Genomic DNA, 22,500 nt, shown 5'->3' on the forward strand with positions numbered 1-22,500 from the left:
ATAAAAGCCTCCAAAATAGACTACAAATATTTGCCAACAAACCTGCCAATCAAAAGCTTCCCCCTCAGTTGGACAAGACCAGAGGTCTTACAGCATGGAGCTTAACAGTGTAATACTCTGCCATTTGGTGAATTTTAGTTTGCATATTTGAATTCCACTACAATTTTACAACATCAATTAAACAGTGTACATTCCTTCAGGAATAATATTTAATCACCCATGTAAATATCACACCAGGAGAGTGCCCCAAGGCTGTAAATCGGACGGGTTCAGCACTACTGTATTGCATTTGCTTTTGCATGGAGCTGCACTGGTTTAGAGCAGTCTAATACTGCTCGCTACGTTCACAATCTTTCCTCTCTGTTCTGAACACCTGACTGACTTCCTCAGTGGCGCTACTGATAAGCTAAGCACATGTGATTTAGCTAGTCAAGAGCTTCATTACATTGACTTAAATCAGATGAGGTTGGGGCAGGGATAAGTATGGAAGAGAAGGAGATAGGCAAAGCAGAATCTCTGGTTAAGACATGGAAAATCCCAACAATTGATTTGATTTAGTAAAAATAAATAGCAATGATCCAATTAAAGTTGCACTGAAATTACTATACTATAATGAAAAGTCATTGAAATAGAGGATATAGCTTATTGGAACCAATCTTCATTTGTTTATGCTGTGTACTGTATGAACAATCTATGAAAAGGCTATTCCATCAACGTGCATTTCAGTTGTTTTTAGTCCAGTTATTTCCAATAACCAAATATTCTAATATCCCCTTAGTCCCATATTCCATGATCAAAACTTCAGAAGTAGAGGCTCAGACTGTGAGTGTCATTTAACTGTACTACTGTTTTTGTGAGAGGTCGGAAAATGTAATTTTCCGAGTTTGTCCTAAACGGAACTTGGCAATTTCAAGTCGGAAATATAGCATTGGTCTCAGCGTGTTAGATGCTCTTGTCAAGAACAGCATCTTGGAGCAGCACTCTCTCTATGCTCTGTGCTCTTTCGCTCCTCTCAGCCTCGGATAGCTGGAGGTGAAGAGGCAGTAATTGCAGTGAAGACCATGAAAGCGTGCGTGCGTGAGTGAGTGAGATTCATCTCATTCAAAGTGTCTCCAAGTGGCAGAGCATCACCCTTTTGAAAACACCATAGGGAGCAGGAACCTTGAGTCATTCCTCCGCCGACTGATAGCAGTAGCTTCAGGGTGCTCAACTGCCACAAATACAGTGGTGTGGGAAATCACCTCTTATGAAAGGCATTCAGAAATTCTAAGTGAACATACTTGTGAACTTTAAATAATAAAACATACAGGATAAGCAGCCACTTAATTTTGATAGGCTAATCACATTTCAGGCATAATATTTATTCCATCTAGGTTATTCTCCTCCAGGATCATTGAAATAAAGGGTTAAAGCAACATTATCCAACAGATTTTATGTGTAAAAGTAAAAATAAACAGACCTATCTTTCCGACTAGCTGTCCAGGCTACGTACAGTGTAGTTCTGTGATGTGGGACTGAGTGTCCCGAAGAAATGTCAGACATTGCACACGCAGCATTGTCACCATGTATCTTGCTAGCAGGCTTTTTATCAGTGCCATCTGGGCTGTTGGTAGTTAGGTACTAGTTAGCTCGCTAGTTGTAGACAAAAACTGTATTGGTCCTTTAACCTTACGGATATAGTATATTGGTCATGCATGTCTATGGAGGAGCATAGCTTGATCGCATGTGTTGTTTGGTACTGCAGATTAAGAGTCATTGGGCAGTCATATGTTCCAGATCTATTCGCTTAGTCCAGCACTGTGCTGTCTGCACAGTAATTGAGGAGGCGCCGCATAATTAAATAGGGCTCCTAAGCAAGGCCTGGGTCCTTCAGAGGTTACGTGAGGAAAATTGCCTTTTGACCTCACAGGGCAATTGAATTTGATGGCTGAAGTACTGTACATGTATGAGAAGACAACTCATGTCACTGAGGCATGGGATGCCCCCCTTCTCTTTCTCTCTCTCTCTCTCTCTCTCTCTCTCTCTCTCTCTCTCTCTCTCGCTCTCTTTCCTCTCTCTGTCTCTCTTTCTCTCTCTTTCTCTCTCTCTCTCTCTCTCTCTCTCTCTCTTTGGTTCTGATATGTGTGTGCCTGAGGAGTCTAGGAGAGGAAATGAGTGGTGCAGATTGGACAGATTGGAGGTGTGCTGTTGGTCCTGTCCTGCAGCTCTGTTGGTCTCCTTTCTATATCTTTCTTTGTCTTTCTCTCTCTCTCTCTCTCTCTCTCTCTCTCTCTCTTTTATGCACACACACACACACACACACACACACACACACCTTCTTTCTAATTCTTTACACTCTGTCCTCTCTTCACGAGAAGCTTACATTTTCAATGGAGGCTCGTTCAGGGCTACAGACACGTGGCACACCTAAATCCAGCGGTAAGGGAGGAATGTTTTTCAGGGGCTGAATAAGACAGTTGACTATTTGTTTGTATGTTGTGGGAGGGCAGGGGAAATGCCTTATTGAGGGAATGATGTGGAAGCTTGGGGAAGGTCCTCTCTCTAGATATTGGGAGTGGGTTCAGCTGATTCTGGTATAAGGTTGTATCAAGGGGATGGTGGAATATGCTTTTGATAAAAAGGTTGATGACATATGTGTTTTTTAAAGTATAACAGGGAATGTGCCACGGAACATTTCAGAGATGTTCATGACCCCTGGGGATCAATAAAGTATCTATCTATCTATCTATCTATCTATGTACAGAGCACAGAGATGTTCATGTCTTTAAGCCCTGCTGAGTGTGTACACCGCATGTGTGTCTGTGTGCGCGTGTGTGTGTGTGTGTGTGTGTGTGTGTGTGTGTGTGTGTGTGTGTGTGTGTGTGTGTGTGTGTGTGTGTGTGTGTGCTTGTGTAGGGGGGTTTATGTTGCATGATTTATTGGTCTTTAAGCATGTGAGAAATTAAGACAATGGTTTAATAAGGGAAGAGCATTAAAGCTCTCTCTCTGCCTCTACTAGCCCCTCTCTCTCTCTTTCCATCTCTCTATCCTTCTCTCTCCTTCTCTGTCTCTCACCCTTTTGGACTCTGGGCACATTCCGCCCTCTAGACCCTTTCAACTGCATAAACAAACATGTGCATTCCTAAGGCATTTCCGGTGGCACAGAAAACAACATTGAGCTATTGGTAACTTGGGGACAAACGGAAATGTTTTAAAGTCGACATTTTGTAGAGCATTACACTAAAGTTCATTTTAATTTCAAAGTCTCTGCGTTGGTTTTGAGCATTTTTAAGCCCGCCTCCCTCTCCTCCATTCATCTTGTGCCTGTGGTCCTCGGGGGCGCCGCCAAGCCAGGCGGCGACTTTGCAATTACCGCTCAGGATTCCTCCTCTCCCCCGGCGCGCTGCGGAGTGGGCTTCTCTAACTTCTCGCATTTACTGTCTGTCTCGCTTCCTCCACACACTCTCGTCCTTCCTCTGCAGTGCCCAGATGAATCAACACACACACACACACACACACACACACACACACACACACACACACACCACACACACACACACACTAGCATGTATGCAATATAAAAGGAAATGATGAGGAAGCATAGTGTCTCATGCATCATCTCCTATAGTTCTTCGATAGCTATCTATTTATCTATCCACACACACACACACACACACACACACACACACAAACACACAGACTAACCTATACATGCAATTTAAAGGAAAATTCAGAGGAGGAAGTATGATGTGCCTTGCATCATCTCCTATCTATCTATTTATCTGGCTACACACACACACACACACACACACACAGTCTATACATGCTATTTAAAGGGTGTACCATGCATTTCTATCTATCTATCCATATTTCGTTTGCAGCATCTCTCTGTCTCTGTCTGTCTCTGTCTCTTTTTTTCCCGTTTTCAATAGACGCAGCTAAAAATAAGCTGGCCTTCGCTACTGCGTAGATCGCTGTTTCTACAGCAACTTCATGTCATCATCCTGAACTCCAGTGTCATGTCTGTCATGTAGAGAGAAAGAGGGGTGGTGCGGGATTCAGCTCGGTGTGAGCAGGCTTGCCACAACTCCATCCCACCCCACCCTGAACACAGCTTCAATTTAGACGGAATGATGCATATATTTGGCCTGCTTTTTCATTTACAATAGAATGACACCAAATACATAAAATGTCATAAGCTGATATACTGTATCCTAGTTGTTCACTGTAGGTGTTATATATTGTATCTTGTTGCGATCTGTAGATATTTTGAATCTCCCTTTGTTCTCCCCATTCTCCTTCATTTCTTTTCATCCTGGTTGAGATCGTTTGATTTAGCCTCTCCACAGAGCAGACAGCCGACTTCACTGGTTCTGTCTGTCTGCCTGCCTGCCTGCCTGTCTGTCTGTCTGCCTGCCTGTCTGTTTGTCTGTCTGTCTGTCTGTCTGTCTGTCTGTCTGTCTGTCTGCCTGCCTGTCTGTCTGCATCCAGCACTCAGACTCAGACTACTCTCCTGCTGTGCAGTGTGTGAGTGTGAGTCACAGCAACTTGGACAGATGGACAGAGAAACAGGCAGCCAGACACACAGACCCCCTTCACTTCACACACCGCGCCCACTTAATACACAGAGTCACCTCTGCGCTGTGCTGTGCCGTGCCGCGCCGCGCCGCGCTGTGCTGTGCCGTGCTGTGCTGTGCTGTGCTGTGCCGTGCCGTGCTGTAGTGCGGTCTGACAGGAAGTTCTCTGGGGCTACAAACGTGATGTCCAGTCCAGGCAGCTCTGGGATGATTGTCAATCATGCATGCTAAAAAAGGCATGTGTATCTCCAAGTGTGTGTGTGCGTGCGTGCATGTATAAAGAGAGAGAGGTTTGTGTGTGTGTGTGTGTGTGTGTGTGTGTGTGTCTATGTGTAGGCGTGCAGGTGTGTGTGTGTGTGTGTGTGTGTGTGTGTATGTATGTATGTCTATCTGAAAGAGAAATCATTTTTTTGTGTGTGTGTGTATGTGTGTACGTGCGGGTGTGCAGATGTGTGTGTGTGTGTGTGTGTGTGTGTCAGCACAGAGAATAGATTGAAAGTGCCTCCACGACTGGCTCTTCATTTCACGTTCTGTTCATTTCTCTCAGTCATTCGCAAGATTGGATTCCGAACCCTCTCTAACTTCGGTTGGGGATAATGTGACCGTACATCATGTGCCTGTGTATGTGTATGTGTGTGTGTGTGTGTGTGTGTGTGGCTGGAGAGGACCCGTGTTTTCTTCTCTTGCACCTCATAGGTGTGTTTGCGACGATGACATTTCACCCTTGAGGCATGACTCACATGGTAATGAGTCTCTCTTCCTCTCTCTCTCTCTCTCTCTCTCTCTTCCTCTCCTCCTCTCCCTCTCTCTCACACACACTCTCTCTCTCCCTCGCTCTCTCTCACTTGGGTGCTGTCGTCCTTGCTGAGCGAGTGCATCCATCCACTGTGCTTAGCGTGGGGTGGTGGTGGGGGGGGTGGATTGGGATCAAGTGTAGCAGAGGAGAAATGGGGGTTTGTGGGTAGTAGAAGGCTGTGATAACACGGTGAGTCACAGTGCAAGAGGCATGATGCTGATAGTGGAGGGTGCTTTACTGCCCTGTGCAGCTGGCTGTGGGTAGTTGGGATTGTCTCCCTGTTAGACACCGAAAGCAATAAAAGAACAAAATGGCTTTGACCAGCAAATTTACTTTGCTGCTGGGATGAACTATTCCCATGGGTACAGTGACATTAGCCTATCTGGTGTACACATGTAATTCTGTCGTTTGTCTTTTTATGTTTAATGCTTTTTGTGGTCAGTCAGGGAAAAAAAAATCTGAGGCCAGGCTGTCCAACATTCTTAGCCTAGCACGCTAACCATGACATCCTCTTGTGTCAGTGGCCGTGCAGAATTATAAATGCACATTTTCATTTATTAATAGGTGTGAAGACAGCATTGTAAGATGAGGGAGACATTACCAACTGCATCTCAAAGGGCTAGACAGTACCATATGCTGTGTTTCCTCCCCAAAGTGTCTGGTCTTAAAGAATGATGGGTTTATTCTGAAGAGCTGTCTCCACCATAGCAGAGAAGAGATGAGTGATGATGAAATCAAAAGTCTCAAACCTGAAGATTGTGTATCTCATTTCTCTCTCTCCCTCCCTCTCTCCCTCTTTCTTTCTCTCTCTCTCTCTCTCTCTCTCTCTCCCTCTCTCTTTCTCCCTCTCCCTCTCTCTCCACATCTGAGCTCTGTATATGATACTGAGAGGAATAAATAAGCTAGTGGTGTCAGCCATGTGATGTCTGATATAGTCATTTGTCACCTAGAGGTGCCTGCCCATGCACTTATGTTTTTATACACACACACACACACACACACACTCACACACAAAGATTAACATGCAAACACACTGTAATTTCACCATGCGGACACACACACACACACACACACACACACACACACACACACACACACACACAAAGATTAACATGCAAACACACTGTAATTTCACCATGCGGACACACACACACACACACACACACACACACACACACACACATAGACCAGGTTAAGGGTGTTTGGACATGACCAGACTGTAATTTTACCGCCCAGTCTGCAGGTCCTAGAAATAGCCAGAGGCTCTCCCTGCCTGCCTGACACCTTGCCCTCCCCCCCACACCTGTCTAAGCACCGTGCACCATTAGGCTCACACTGCTACAGGCGGACCTCCCTGGACAGCTCCGCTACCAGGCCCTGCAGTGCTGCTATTTTATTAAACACACCCAGATCTCCACAAATCAGCTGGACACGGTAGCATCCAAATTTGTTCCCTCTTGACAGGGACTTCTGAATTCCACAGCACATAAAAACCATACATTTTCAATTCAAGCATTACAAACCCAAATCAACCCAAACCAGGGACACGACAGAAACAGTTTCAAATGCCTCCCAATCATGTACCTCAGTGGGTTTGTGAGATGGAAATAAGGCAGATGAGTAGAGCTCTAAGTCAAACCTAATTGGACTGATTTAGTTTGAAGGCCACTAGGATATACAGGCTTTTAGTCTCCTGGCTTGGGATGATTCATGCTGCTCTCTCACTCCATTTTGATTTATAGGTATGAACCATTTGCTTTCATTTAACTTGCATATGTACAGCCAGACATGGGGGAAAAACAGCCCACTTCATCTAAATTCAATAAAGAGAGACAGAACTGCATGACAATAATAATACAGATAGATAGAAAAGATAGATAGATAGATAGATAGATAGATAGATAGATAGATAGATGAAGAGTTTGGTTCCAAAATGCTATATTTCCATTTTTAGAAATATTAAAAAGTTATGTTATTTAATTGTGTATTTCAGGTAATATCAATAAAATTGCATTTGTGTTGTTTTGATTGAGTAATGATAAATCAAATAACAATACCCAATTACAGTTCTACTGAAATTACTCGGAAAACAAAATGTAAAAAAAAAAAAGATGAATGAAAATTCTTTAAAATGGAGGATATAGTGTTTTGGAATTCAAATGTAATGAATGTTGTGAGCGCTTTAATGGGGATGGTGCCCTGAGGTTCTCTAGGGCTCCCCACACCATGCGTTCTCATCGTGCCTGCAATGATTGCAGCAGCAAGGTCCTCACTGATGTCATCCTTCAGCTTTCCCACCCTTGAGCATCCCGATATCACTACAGACTCCTAAAGGGAGGATGTCAAAGTGTTTATGTGAATGCATTAGTCAAGCAGTGAGTCTCCAGGAAAGTGAAATGAGTGTAGATGTAGTTAGAGAAGCCAACAAAGGGCCTTTCAAACTTCACTGTAGTCATTACCTGCCCACCCTCCCCCTTCGGCCATCACACCCACTCACCATGTGTGTTCTCTGAAGGAGGGAGGAAGCAGAGGGAGAAAGAGAGAGAAAGAGAGAGGGCTGAGAGGGGGACCTGAGTGAGTGTTTCTAAATCACTTCTCTCTCAATCTCTCACACTTTGTCTGCCAGTCTCTCTCTCTCTCTCTCTCTCTCTCTCTCTCTCTCTCTCTCTCTCTCTCTCTAACACTGAGTATGTTTACATGGACATTAATATTCCAATATTAACCCAATTAAGATATTTTTTGGAATAAGATGCTGCCATGTAAACAGCATTTTCTGATTGCCTTAACCGAATAAGATCATAGTCTGAAAAAGTAATAATAGAATTAAGACATGTGGAGTATTCTGATCTTAGTCGCATTAGGTACGTTCCATGCATGTACAGTATACACATTAATCACATTGTAATGTCCTATTGGAATTTCAGTAATAATCGGACTATGCTGTGCTACATGTAAACAGAAATATGAATGGAATATTCTACCAGCAACTCATGTAAACACCATAATCACAGTATTGTCTTATTGTGGTCAATAGTGGAATGATAGTTAAGGTCAATAGTGGATGTAAATGTAGTCACTGTCTGTCACATAGAGATCTTCCCCTTCCCTAAACCTCTCTCTCTGCTGCTCTCTGTAGTTGTAGGCACTGATAGCTTTGATAAAAGCTGGACACATACACAGCTCTAGCCCCATCAATCCCCCCCTCCCATACTGTACACACACACACGCACAGACACACCGCACACACCCCACAGCCACATACCTCCCACACCGATGTTGAAGTGTTGACATTCGCAGTTCACAGCAGACCTCTGTGGGTGGCATTGGGGAGCACTGCTGTGAATGCATTCTGTCCTCTACATGTACACAGGCCTTAAAGCCCCCCTTGGTAGGATTAGCTATATTTCCCCCTCTGCTGGAGAAGTTGTACATTATGTAATTTCAAACTGTGGAAAAAAGTAATGGATTTGTTTACAAGCTAGTGAAATGGTTAGCATAAGTTCGGCAGAACAATGTGGATGTTACAAGGTAAGAAACTGGATTTAAAACGATATTCTTGTTTCTCACTTCTCTTACACGGACAGTAATCCCAAAGTTGCAAGGTCGGTTTTCCGCCTGGGGACGCTAGGGGGAGTGTGGAAAGTCACCATTTTCACCGGAAGAGGTCATTTAATCATCCAGATGATTTCTAAACGGGTTTATTACGTTGAAAGAGTTGTCAAGTTCCCCTTTTAAGTTCTCAGACACGTTGTCGGGATTCAGGTGTGGGCCGGGCATTAAAGATTTGAAAGTAATTATTTAATGGCTTCGGAAATAACTTCAGTCACAGAAATTTCCGTTTCTTTGTATGACATAGAATGGATACCTTGTTCTCTGATGTTAACATAGAAGGTATGCAACTTTGGCCTGTCTGAAAACATGCTGAGATGCTATTTTACAAAGCCTACTTACCACCCTGTAATTTGACTGGTGAATAAAATGGCCCATTTTAGCAGATATCATGCTTATATGGCACCCACATGAATAGTTAAGTGAGCTTTACACTGATTGGCTGCCTTGCAGCCAAAGCCTGTTCACAATTAGGTTCCAGCAACTTCCACCTGAATCTCCAACTTGTGTTGAGGGGGGCAGTGATGGTCAGAGGGATGGTTTGCGTCACAGTCTGTGTTCGCGTCACAGTCTCTCACAGTCTTTGTTCAGATTTGCCCATTTTTGTAGCGCTCATTTCAAAGTCCGAGATTTGCACATGAAGGAGGAAACAACCAGGTGTCCGGTTCACTGTAGCTTTGTGGCCATGCACCGAACTCTCCTTGTTCAACAAAGCCAAGGTAAAAACTGTTCTCCATTCTATGTATGTCGTCTTTAAGCTCTGTGTACATGCAGAAGAGTGCACAATAGTCGCTAATGCTATGTTGGAACTTCTGGTACGTATATGGCGGAGTTTGAATGTACAAGTGCTTTTAAAAAGCACAGCCGCTGTCGGAGGCAAGGGTGCGCACCACTGCTTTATGCATATTCATCCAGGCTCTGTCGTTAGCCAGGTGGAGAGTTGCGTAAGTGGCCTAATGTAACCCTACAGCTTGACACACATATACACACACACTTGCAAATACACACTTGCAAATACACACACACAGACACACACACAGACACACACACACACACACACACACACACACACACACACTCAGACACAGACATTCACATACAAATACACAAACAACACAAACACTTGAACATAGACACACACATAAACATACACAAATATGTTTATACACGCCCAGAGTCTGCAAGGCAGATCTCGCCAATCTGTTTGGGCAGTAAGTCTTCCACTCCACTCCACTCTGCCAAACAAGGCGTGCTGACGGCGACCTCTCTCTCTCTCTCTCTCTCTCTCTCTCTTTCTCTCTCTCTCTCTATCTTTCTCTCTCCCTCTCTCTCTCTCTGCTGACGGTGAGAAAAAAGCATCGGATCAATCACATTCATCCAGGCTCCGTTTGTGGAAAACGGACCTCCTTAACCATGCGATGCCCCCCCCACCCCCTCAGGTTTTTATTGCCTTGTGAGAGCCAGTGTTTCTCTCTCAGCTAACACCATGGCCTCCAGCTATGGGCTTTTCTTTCCACTCGTGTTCGGCGAAATGACTGTGTTCAGCGAAATGACTGTGGTCAGCGGCCCAGATCTTCGCTTGTGAACACCGGGTGTTCTTGCCGCCATCGCATTGCCTAAGATGGTGAAAAGCAGCTGCATGTGTTTTGCTGGCAAATGTTCATTGAGCAGCACCCCCCCCCCCCTTTCCAAGTCAAATGATGTGTGTGACCTCAAGTAACCTTTCCCTTAACACATTGCTCAACAATGCCACTTCTGCAAATCACAGAAAGAGAGAGAGAGGGAGGGAGAGAGAGAGAGAGAGAGAGAGAGAGAGAGAGAGAGAGAGAGAGAGAGAGACCAATTATAAAAAAAAAACCTTGACTCAGCCTAAACAGCAGCTCATTTGTTCCCGGAAAGGCTCCATTCAGTGTTTCTCTTTGTGTGTGTGTGTGTGTGTGTGCGTGTGTGTGTGTGTGCGTGTGTGTGTGCGTATGTGTCAGTGAGTTCAAATTGCATCATTATCAAAAACAAAAAACACTGGCAGTTTAATATTAAATACATCATTTTCATTCCTCCATGAACCGAAAACCATGTCGTATTACCAGCAATAGAAACATTGATTGTGTTTTTAGCTGTTCTGCTTAGTTGTTAAGTATCCTTATCATTCAGTCACACTATGGAATCTTCTGGACAGACCTTACAGTTGCGTCTTTCATCAGCTACAGTTATGTAACAGCCCCCCCCCCCCTCTCTGTAAACAGCACGGGAGCAGAGGCCTCAGTCCAGCAGGATGACCATTAGCTAGAGATCCAGCCCATTAGGGATCCCCCTCTGCATCGCTGGGCATCTGCATCCTCAGCTCAAGCTGGATCGATATGGAGGGTTCCCTGTGAGAGGCCCCCTAGTGGCCGCCTGCGCTACCTTTGCTGCGCTACCTTTGCCATAGTAGGCTGGACGTATCAGCGGGGAGGCAGTTCTGTGTGTCGCAGGGGAGGAGTAGCTTTGATCAACAGACAGGATCGACCAGGGCTGTGCAATATTGAAGAAGCCTTTGCTAGATGGTGAAGTGAGGCACATGCCACAAGCAGGCCACTAGAGGAAGCAGATTTAGAAGGAGAGAGCAGGTTGTGCCCCCCATATATTGTACTCTAATGACCTCTGCTTTTTACCAAGGATGAAAAGGATTGCTTTGAAGGTCACCCCAGTGCTTCTTGCTGGATTGTTGTGGTGTTTTCTTTCTTGTGAAATGATAATCATCTGGGGTTTGTTTTGGCAAACAAATACCAACTTTCCAGTGTTGTGCAGCCTTGCACATTACAGCACAGTGATCTCTTAACTGCTAATCCACCACTCCCACTCTTTTTCCTAATGATTTTGCTGAGGACACACACACACACACACACACACACACACACACACTCACACACACACACACACACACACACACACACTCACACACACACTCACAAACCATCAGACTATGAGTTTGCTCCATGAATATTTGACTATTCCCTTCTCTCTCCCCTGCAGATGACTCAGGCGACGAGGAGCCGACGTCGCAGTCGGACCGCAGCGAGATCCAAGGCACCCTGAAGACGCTGGCCAGCAAGCTGGATGATCTGAGCACATGCAACGACCTGATCGCCAAGCACGGCGCGGCACTACAGCGCTCGCTGAGCGAGCTCGAGGCCCTGCGCGTGCCCGTGGAGGGCGGCGAGAAGATCAAGGCCGTCAATGAGCGCGCCACCCTCTTCCGCATCACCTCCAATGCTATGATCAATGTGAGTACGCATCGCACCGCTCACTTGCCACAAGAGGTAGACCTTAATGCCACATGCCACCTATGTTTGCCCCCCCCCCCCCCCCCCCCCAACCCCAACCCTGCCCAGTGTCAATTCCCTAGTACCCTCCGAGGGGCAGACATGGCTGGCAGAGGAAGCATCAGTGTCATCAGTGGAGTGCCTGCTCTCACACACCCAGGGAAAACTGTGTGTGTGTGTTAGTGCGTGTGTGCGTGTCCTGCGGTTTGAGCATGGGGATGAGTGGTGAGTGTTTCTTGCCATCCAGTCGTCCGGTGTGTGTGTGTGTCGGGGGGGAGGGCATGTCCTATGAATATTTGATTGACTATTGTTTGCCAATACGCCCCTGATAGACTGTGGCGGTCTTAAAACATGTTGACAAACAAGTGGCTCTGAGATTGCAGCTGGAGTGGACGCAGACCATTACTGTCCTGATGATTAAGCATCTCGCTGAGGTTGTGGGGGATCCTGTTGTCGATTAGTGAGATGTGCAGACTGACTCGAACCTGATTTCACAATGTTTTGCATGCACTCTAGACGTCCCATCTTGACTAAAATGGATTTGTGACTGATACACTTTCAATAATATATAATGTTATATATAATGTTTTGTAATGGGATTACAATATAACAGGAAACCATCTAACATTGACACTTTTATTTAAAGCATGCATCCAAAAAATCCTGTTGTTGCACTGGTTGCCTTATCATTGATTTAATTGTTTTTCCCTTAGAGGCTTCCTTTTCTTCTCTCTTTCTATCTCTCTCTCCTTCTCTCTCACTGTCTCTCTCTCATTCTCTTTCTCCCTCTCTCTCTATATACTACTTCTTTGCGATTTGTTCTCATTAAGGAGTAACTGCTGTTGCTATCGACAACCGGAACTCTAACATGTAGGCTTAGCCAGTGTGGTGTTTGGTGGGAGAGGGAGAGGATTACATTGATGCGATGTGTTCTGGATACGGCACACCAACCAGCCCTCAGCCACCACCACTATCACCACCACCTCCCTCGGCTGGGCACGGGAAGCATTGGTTTTACAAAACCTTTTAGGTAGGAAACTGTAATTATCCTCAGTGGGGCATAGACTCTCGGCCGGCGATGGCAGTGAGATTGCAGGCGGTTGGGTTTATCATCTGCTTGATGGTGATGATTCATCGGTGGGATCAGGGAAATCCACACGGAAGGCAATCAAATCAAACGGACGTGAGGGCTGGCTCGCAGCTCATTAAAACACTATTACACTCGGACAGAGCGGACAGAAATCATACACTAATGAGAGATGCACTGGTTCTGTGGAGGCTCCCTATGTGTGTGTGCGTGTGTGACTGTCCAAGTGTGAATGTATTACTTTGTCTTGATTTAAACAGAATACGTACACACACACACACACACACACACACACATCCGTCAACACAGAGCTAGGGGCTGTGAGGAAGTGAGTCTGAAGCGCACAGTGTGTGTGTGTGTGTGTGTGTATGAGAGAGATAAAAGGGAGGTATTTGGTGTGTGTGAATGCATGTGTGTCTCTGTGTGTGTGTGTGTGTGTGTGCGTGTGTGTTTTGTGTGTGTGTTGTGTGTGTGTGTGTGTGTGTGTGTGTGTCAGACGAACAGCACTTGGTTGTGCTAATTAGATGTAGGATTGTGTCTCAGAACCCAGCAAGTATGTACAGGATCAAAGTGTTGTGTGGAGGTCAGAGTCCTGACCTCCACACAACACTTGTTTGTGTGGGGTATGGTGTTTCGTGATTGAACAAACAAGGGGACATGACGAGTCAAAAATAAAACATTTGGTTACACTTTACTTGACAGTGTCGACATAAGAATGACATGACACTGTCATGAACGTGTCATAAACAAGTCATAAACGTTTATGACTTAACGCTTCTGTTATTAAGTGACATTCATTTTTTGTCGTAACAATTTAGGGTTAGGATTAGGTTTAGGGTTAGGTTTCATGTGTCATGACAGTGTCATGTGTTCATGACAGCGTCATGTCACTCTTATGTTGATACTGTCAAGTAAAGTGTTACCAAACATTTTAATGAAACACACCAGAAAATCCAACGGGCTCATCTTAAATAAAAATATGACAGGTTTGTCCAGAATAGATCACATTTTCTTAGAATTTTAGACCATTTTTTAGTTCCTGCTAGTGGTTTAACTGGTTTCATTGTGGCTTTTGAGTGTGCCATTTTTTAGTTGAGGATATCAGTATGGCATGGTTTCAACCATGGTTTCAACGCCCCTGCCAAGATGTGCCTATGATATGACCCTACAACTAATCGCAAGAGTTCAGGAGACAGGGAGCACACACACTCACACTCACACTCACTCACACACACACACACACACACACACACACAAACACACACACACACATGGAGCTGCTGAACTAACCAACATGGCAGCAACACTGACAGGCCCAATTTGTGAAACCCCTTGGGCATGTAAAATCATAGCACACAAAATCAAAAAGTGTTTTCACTTTGTCTCGGATGTTGAACGTGTAAGTAAATGCCAAATGTCACTACTGTGTCCGTGTGAAGAGGAAGAGAAAGAGAGGGTCAGAGAAGACCACGGAGGATGTAAGGGGAAGTGAAGCGCTCAAGCCAGACATTCAATCTCAAACCAACATGCTGTGCTGCTGTTGAAGAATGAAGTCAGTCAAGTCACATGAGAGTGTTTCAAGAGCGTTTCAAGTACTAGACATTTATTCTGACACTGTGTGATGACAAGGAAGTTACAGCATGTCTGTAACTGCTTACATAGGACATAATCGTAGGGATATGTATGTTTGAAAATATGCTCTCTCTCGCTCTCTCTCTCTCTCTCTATATATATATATAGATATATATATATATATATATATATATATATATATATGTTCATGTGAACATCTGTGTGTCAGCATCTATCTATACCATTACAACATGATTTTGTGTGTGTGTATGCGCGCGCCTGTGTGTGTGTGTGTGAGTATCACATAAGTGTGCATATTGACATCTGTGTGTGATTATCCATCCACACACACACACACACACACTCAACCCATTCCATCAGAAATTTCGCCCTGTGAAATATGTCCTTAGCAGAAGTAAAACCCCAAGCCTTCTTAACAACCAATCCAAAACAGACTGCTGTGACCCTCTCAGTTCAAGCCAGGGGCTACTCGAGTTCAGACACACAAACCCCTGATGAGTGGCTGCCACCGAAGCAGTGAGTGACTCCCCCAAAGCCCTCCACAGGTCACAAGCTGTAGGGCCCACTCAGCAGAAAAAAAAAGTGGAAGCTAGTCTTGGAGCGAGGGGGCCTGCTGGAACTGAGCTGGGCTTCGGTTTCACCTCCGTATGCGAGAGAGAAGAGGAAGTGTGTGTGAGAGTGTTTATGTGTGGGGGGTCACATGCTTCTTAAATGTTAGTGGAGTCAGAAACTGCATGCGATACATATACACATACAGCTGAAGGTAAGGGCCATTGTGCTTTTGGTGCTCTTTGATATGCAAGGTTTTGAAGTCATAAATGTGAATGTTTTGGGTGTTTACTGCCACAATTCAGCCTCAGGACAGTAGTTGGGGGACTTGTTGGTATGGATTCTTATATTAAGATCATTTTACCCATTATTGATTGAAATGTGGAAGAGCATGCTTCATGCATACTGAGGCCAGGTCTGGTGCTTGCAAATGGAGCAGGAAAATGTACTAACACTGTACTGATGCAAGTTGACGCGGGGTTAAGGGGCGTGAAATTGGTATTGATCACGTCAAGGTCGCAAGGTGCAGTTCTGTCAGTGGAAAGTACCCAGGTCTGTCAGTGGGAGATTAGAAAGCTCCTATTTGGCTGTTGAAAATGCTGTTATCTCTCATTGCTTCTGATTACAGTCTGTTCTGCTAACTTCTGATTTCAGTGTTGGTTTGGTTATGATTTCTGAATGTGGGATTGTCACTACCACAATTTGACAAAGAGCATAGAGTTGTAGACAGGTTAGACTTGTTGACACCAGACCCTTCTCAGTTGAGATTGAGAGTGGGTCTGGAAAAGGTTAATTGACTTATGTCTTTCAGCAGGGGCGTAACTAGCAGTGAAATTAAACTTAAATTGCTGCATTAAACTCTTACTAGATTGTTTCAGAAGTGCGGCAATCTTGAAAATGAAGGTTTTAAATGCAGCTGTTTACTCAGTTCCAAAGAAATACATGTCCATGCCGGATTAGCAATTGTATTTGCGTGCCTGGGTTTTAGGGACATTGGAAATGGGCTTTAATGGCCTCTTGGTCAGACGGACCTGCAGAGCAAATCTGAAATGAAGGAGGTTCGTATGGGTACTCCGAGACTAGACAGGGGTAGGGGGATGGTGATAGTGAGTTTGGAACCAGTTTAAGCTGTCAATCCATCATCTATTTCTCGCTGTCAGCAGCATGAGGCTTGGGAGTGGGGTCACAGGCAGTGGTGGAGGAAGTACTGAAACTCAGTACTTAAGTAAAAGTACAAATACACAGAGAAATATTTACTTTAGTAAAAGTAAAAGTACCACAATGACAACCCTACTTAAGTAAAAGTAAAAAGTACCTGCATCTGCATTGAGGCAGCAGTGTTATTTAGTCTGCTGCCCCAAGTGTGTTGATCCCATCCACTTAATATATTTCCACATGCGTGTGTGTGCCTTAGAGTACTTATAGAGTACCATAGAGTACCAAGGGAATGCACATGTACTCTTCTTGTTATAAAAACCTGTCCTTATATGGATCTGACTGACTGACTGGTCAGTGACTGGTTGTGATTGATGTGCAGCAAGGAAATACATGCATTTAATACATGCGTTATGTATTATTTAAGATTTGACATTAATTTTGCACTCTGGTTAGATGCCAGCTGCATTTTATTTGTTTAGTACCTGTTGGAGCCAAATTTAGTTTGAATTTGCTTTTTGGTTTAGACTCTTACTTTGCTTGAGATTTGCTGGCCTTCAGCTGGGAACTTTTATTTTGACAGTCTTAAGTTACCTGTGCAGGTAAAGATGGCGTCTTCCACATGGTGAGCAGTCTCAGTTAGACAATGGAAGATGCCGTATTGAAATAGTTTTTACCGCTTTAAGTTGGAACTATTAGCCTATTTGATTTGAAGTTTTTTGGAACTTATATTAGAGTTTATATTTTGAATGAACTTTCCTTCGTGGAATACAATTTGGAATACCACTGTGTACCACCTGCTTGCCTGTCTGCCTGCCACCTACCTCTCTCCCTCCCTGCCTGCCTGCTTGTCCTCTGCTCGCCTGCTTGCTACCTGTTTGCTTGCCTGCTACCTGCTTGCCTGCCTGTTATCCATCTCCTTGCTGCTTACCTGACTGTGTGCCCTCTCCCTACCCGCCTGCTTCTTCTACAATCCTTGAACACAGGTATGAGCAACAGCCGGACACAGTGCTTTAAGATAAGCGTGTAATAACATACAGCATCTACACTTTGGATTTAACCCTCACAGTACCTGTACTTTTCCAATGACAATACATTTGAATCTTGAATCTTGTCTAATCAAATCTAGCCTATATTGCTGACTTGGAGTAGCCTCAGCCTACAACTCCAATTGCTCAACACCGTCCCAGTTTTCTCCTCTGTCTGGGGGGTAGACACGCCGAGTCGTGGTGAAAAGGCCTGACTCAGCCCTCACGTGTTTCCTGTGCCTGTAAAGCACTGAGGCTTAGTCCCATAGAGGGCCTCATTTATTTGGTGTCATCAATGTGTACTCGTGCGACACCACCACAGAAAGGGAAATAGTATCCAATGCTGCCGATGGCTGTGTGACGTGTGCATTTCCTGCAGGAGGATGTAAGCATTTTTGAGAATGTCATCATGTGCTGATGTGTGCGGCATTGCTGCACGCTAAAAGAGAGCCGGGGAATTGGAAGAAAAAAAGTGTGATCTAATCTGGGGGGGGATGTCTGATGGGGGTTGCGTCCGCCATTTATCAAGTGTTTTTTTTTTTTTGTCTAACGGTCACACCTCTTCCTCACCCATGACTTGGCCTAAAGCTATGCATCACGCGAAGGGCTGGTGGACAGCGGCACCAGGCACTGGCGTCTGAGGTATTGGCATTCCTTGACGGATGGCCTCCGAATTGGAGGCCTGCACCCCCCCAGTGGGCCGCGGAAGCTCCCTGTGATGTGAAGTCTAGGTCGCTGGGCAGGTCAGGCCTGGACTGGGCTGGAGACTGATTGTCTGGGGACGAGAGGGGATTGATGGAGGGGGGATGCTGACGGACAGGCGGGACTGTGGACGTTGACCAGTTTCTACGAGGATGGCTGAGCTGCCAAGGAGGAGAAATTGGTTTAGTGCTGTGCTGTGAATACTGAATGGGGTAGTCTATTGCTTTAAGACCGAGAGACGACTGGTTAGAGCTTAATGAATCAGTCATTATTAATCAATGCACATGATGAATTTTCAATTCACTTTAAAACACTTTTTTCAATGACATTAACATTGTAATGTCCTTGATGATATTGAGGCTTCATCCAGTGACCTTCACAGAGCTGTCAGATTGAGCCATGTTGATTTGAGCTTTTATAGTGAAATAAAAAAAGAGTTGTAAATGCTCAGATGGAGAGAGACGTGTGGCTCTGGAGAGACTTCTCCTCTGGCTGCTCTAGTGTCTGCTTTGGGTGGGAGCAGGTGTAGCATCTTTGTTCCGGCCGGCCGAATCAGTCCCAGAGGCCTCCTAGAAAGCTACTGATGTATGCCAGCCTGACACTCCTAATCTGAAAAGAGTCCTAACAGGGTGTTTTTGTTTCCTGGTTATGGCCGTTTGTTATGATTGCTCTACAAGGGACCATCTTATAATGGATACTCTTGTGTGCGTGCAACGCTTAGGAATAGTTCTTTATGGATGTGATCTGTAGGCTAATCCTTTTTGTGGCATGCATACCACATTTGTTGAGATCTAATTTTAGGCTGTTGATGATCGTGACATGATGATGATAAGTGATCATTGCATGATTTACACAAAATAATGGAGGCCAGTTGAAATCCCTGTTGAAAGACATGAGTTTTTGCTTTTAACTGCATTTTAAACCCGTTGTTACGGCTAATAGTCTCTTCCTAATGCTAATGTCAGCTAGGTCTCCAACTATAATGGAGAATATCATGTTGTCAACTAAGAATTACCCAGGTCTGTCTGACATGTTTATTTGCATTAAATAATGTGAAAGAATATATTTATTTTAGTTCATAAAATGGTGGTTCTCTTCTCTTTTGAAGTATATTTTTTCCCTTTATTTTGACTGGACAGTAAAGAGAGAGACCGGAACCGAGTGGGAGAGAGAGAGATGGGGTGGGATCAGGAAATGACCCGGCCCCCATGTCCCCAAGAAACACTTGCAGTGTTTCCCCTAGAAATGTTTCCAGCAGCGCTGCTGTTGATCGTAGGAACCCCCCCCCCTCCAAAAAAAAAAGAAAATGTTGAAAAAATGACTCCTTAAATGGTGACTTCTGGTGGTTTTTCTTTCACCTTTTTCACTTACATTATTAGTAATTAGCCACTGTACAACTGTACACTGTAGGCCACTGTACAAACTATTACTATTTAGAATTATTTACGATACATGATACATTCAAAAATAATTGATGTCCTATTTTTTTTTTAATTAAGACAAAAGGCAAAAGATGTTTTTTATTCCTCCCTTTAGTCAATTTCAGCATGGGTGTCTTAACTTTTGCACAGCACTGTATAAACTATATAGACTTCTCTTTCATGTCATTATACTGTATTGGTGCTAATCAAGTCGAATTGAGTGCCTGTCACTTTAAGGCCGTGACACCCGTGGGGCTTGCTTGATTCTCACGGTTTTAAGCTAATTTAGCAGCTTTGTTGTGCATGGTGCATAAGAATATGTGGATGAAATTAATTATGTTTTCCATGTCATTTGGTAAAATAAATGCTCAAAAACTCGAAGAAAATCTATCTTGGATTATAGGAGATAAGTGTCTTTCATTTATATAAATTTCTATAATTTTGGTGAGCTCTACAGGAATTACAAACTATCTCCAGATGTAAATAGTTGCGTATCCTATTACTCAAATTCAATTAAACCCACCAATAGGCTAGCTAGACCTTAGTTTCACAGCCTAGGTATTTTAGCAACACAGAACTTGAAAGCATTGCCTAGCCTAGAAATCTAGACGCGCCCCTAGCGGCAGGAAATTATATTTGCCAGGGCTAGTCTAGCAACTCTCCATTGGCTTGTGAGCTCCAGAAATCGAAACTTAATCAGGCCATTGAAATCGTGTATAGAGTCGTTAGGTGGGCTTAACATAATGATTGATGGCAGAGTTGCAACGGTTTGGCTTGAATTCCCTGCTACTTGAAAACAAATAAGATGGATGTTGCTGCTGGCGAACAGTGTGACACGAGTTAAGCTTTTATTATGTTGGCAAACGTTTGAACTAGCCAACTAGCTCCGCTGGTGGGAAATGCATGGGACTCATTAGCGCTGCCGCAGTCCTATTGCGTGCAGAGGGAATTTGAAAGACAACTGATTATCCCGCCCCTCGGACTGAGCACTGCGAACGGTGAGTGCCCAGACCCTACATTTTAATGTGGGTCTGGCTCGCCAGGCTAAGCATTGCCTGTATCACAAACAAAAACGAAACAATGCGTGGAATTTATCTGGGAATAGGCTACTGAAGGTAGGGGCGAGCTACCTCGCTGGCATGTTCAATTTGGTTCCTTGGTTAACATAATGTAGGCTATGTTTTTTTGCACAAAATTGCGTCTGCTAATAAACTTAAACATAAACACAAACAAGCCTGATCTCCTGTTGTATCCCTGACTGCGCCTTCAACGTTAGCCTACTATTATTTGTTGACATCAAACCTGAACGAACGGCAGCTGTTCCTGAAGTTCACTTGCATGTTTTTTTTTTTTTTTTTTTTTAAATTAGGCAACTTTTTTTGCAGTGGCGCTTGAATTCCAGTACTTTGTAGTGAACTACAATACATTGTAGGGGAAACACTGCACTTGGACCCAAATGTGGTACAGGCCCTGTAGCCAGTTGTGCCACAGCGCCCCTGTGGTTCTCCATTTTCAATTGCGTTTCTCTAAAACGAGCACCTGGACCTTATTAATTCAGAATCCTACATTCCTCTGTAAGGCCTTATCTCAACTGACCATACCCTCCCTTTCTCTCCACAGGCGTGCCGAGACTTCCTGGACTTAGCGGAGAGCCACAGCCGGCGATGGCAGCGCGTTCTTCAGTATGAGCGGGAGCAGCGCACCCACCTGGAGGAGACCATCGAGCAGCTAGCCAAGCAGCACAACAGCCTGGAGCGCGCCTGGAGAGAGGCCCCCACGCTCGCCACCAACACGCTCGACACCCCCACCACCGAGCAGGGTGAGAAAAGACACCCCATTATACACCATATCAACACGCCCCACAACCCCCACCACAGAGCAGGGAGAGAAAAAAAAAACAATGCAAATGCAAGCTAGATTGCTAATGATTTGATTAGCTTGTATGTGCGCTAATGGAATTGCTGATCTGCCTAGTAGAATCCTAATTAGTTTGTTTAACCTGTGACTCCGCTCATGACCCTGGAAAGCTTGACAATACAGTAACTCATTAAAGTCTTTCCTGAAGTAGTTTGGAGGTGCATTCATGTCACGTACATGTGGTAATGGATTTAATTATGGGACGTTTTTCTAGTGATAATGAGTAGATGTAATGCCGATGCCTGTGTTGGTGTTAATATCGATGATGATTTGAACAGGGAGTGAGAGGCCGCAGAAAGAGGAGGCCAGTGATGAAGATGAGGATACAGAGTACTTCGACGCCATGGAGGATTCCCCAGCCTTTATCACAGTAACTGCCGCCGACCACTCGCAACACAGGTGAGGATTACACACACACACACACACACACACACACATACACACATACACACACACTATCAATTCCTACACACACATATGAAATCAACACTACCCCAGAATGCCTACACCCTCAGTGTAAACAGAGGACGCCTCAATCATTTGACACACATTTCTGCAACACCCTTAGTGTGGAAGTGAGAAATAGAAGAGTCTCTATCTAAGACTTGAACTTTAGCACAATAGAGGACATTGTTATGAGAGTTTCATTGAACTTTCTGTGAGCCTGTGGCATTGTAGACTACATATTTGAATAAGTTTAAACATCACACGCCCACTCCTGGCCAGGGCTGACCAAGCGTCTTGTGCTCCCACTCAGCCTGTAGTTGTGTTTGGCGTCTTCTCAT

General features: G+C 44.5%; 1 protein-coding gene across 4 annotated transcripts in view; it reads left to right on the top strand.

Annotated features, from left to right (window-relative positions):
• Positions 1 to 22,500, top strand: part of LOC121714755 (oxysterol-binding protein 2-like) — a 765,489-nt gene that overhangs the window by 724,401 nt on the left and 18,588 nt on the right. For 3 of the 4 annotated variants that reach the window (XM_042099797.1, XM_042099796.1, XM_042099798.1), the window contains 3 exons: positions 11,974 to 12,224; positions 21,419 to 21,617; positions 21,994 to 22,114. In XM_042099797.1, coding sequence (XP_041955731.1) covers positions 11,974 to 12,224; positions 21,419 to 21,617; positions 21,994 to 22,114 — 571 coding nt within the window. The remainder of the gene's footprint in view (positions 1 to 11,973; positions 12,225 to 21,418; positions 21,618 to 21,993; positions 22,115 to 22,500) is intronic. The other variant, XM_042099799.1, reaches the window with a different exon arrangement.

This window comes from Alosa sapidissima, chromosome 8, assembly GCF_018492685.1.
Source record: "Alosa sapidissima isolate fAloSap1 chromosome 8, fAloSap1.pri, whole genome shotgun sequence".
Taxonomy (NCBI): domain Eukaryota; kingdom Metazoa; phylum Chordata; class Actinopteri; order Clupeiformes; family Clupeidae; genus Alosa; species Alosa sapidissima.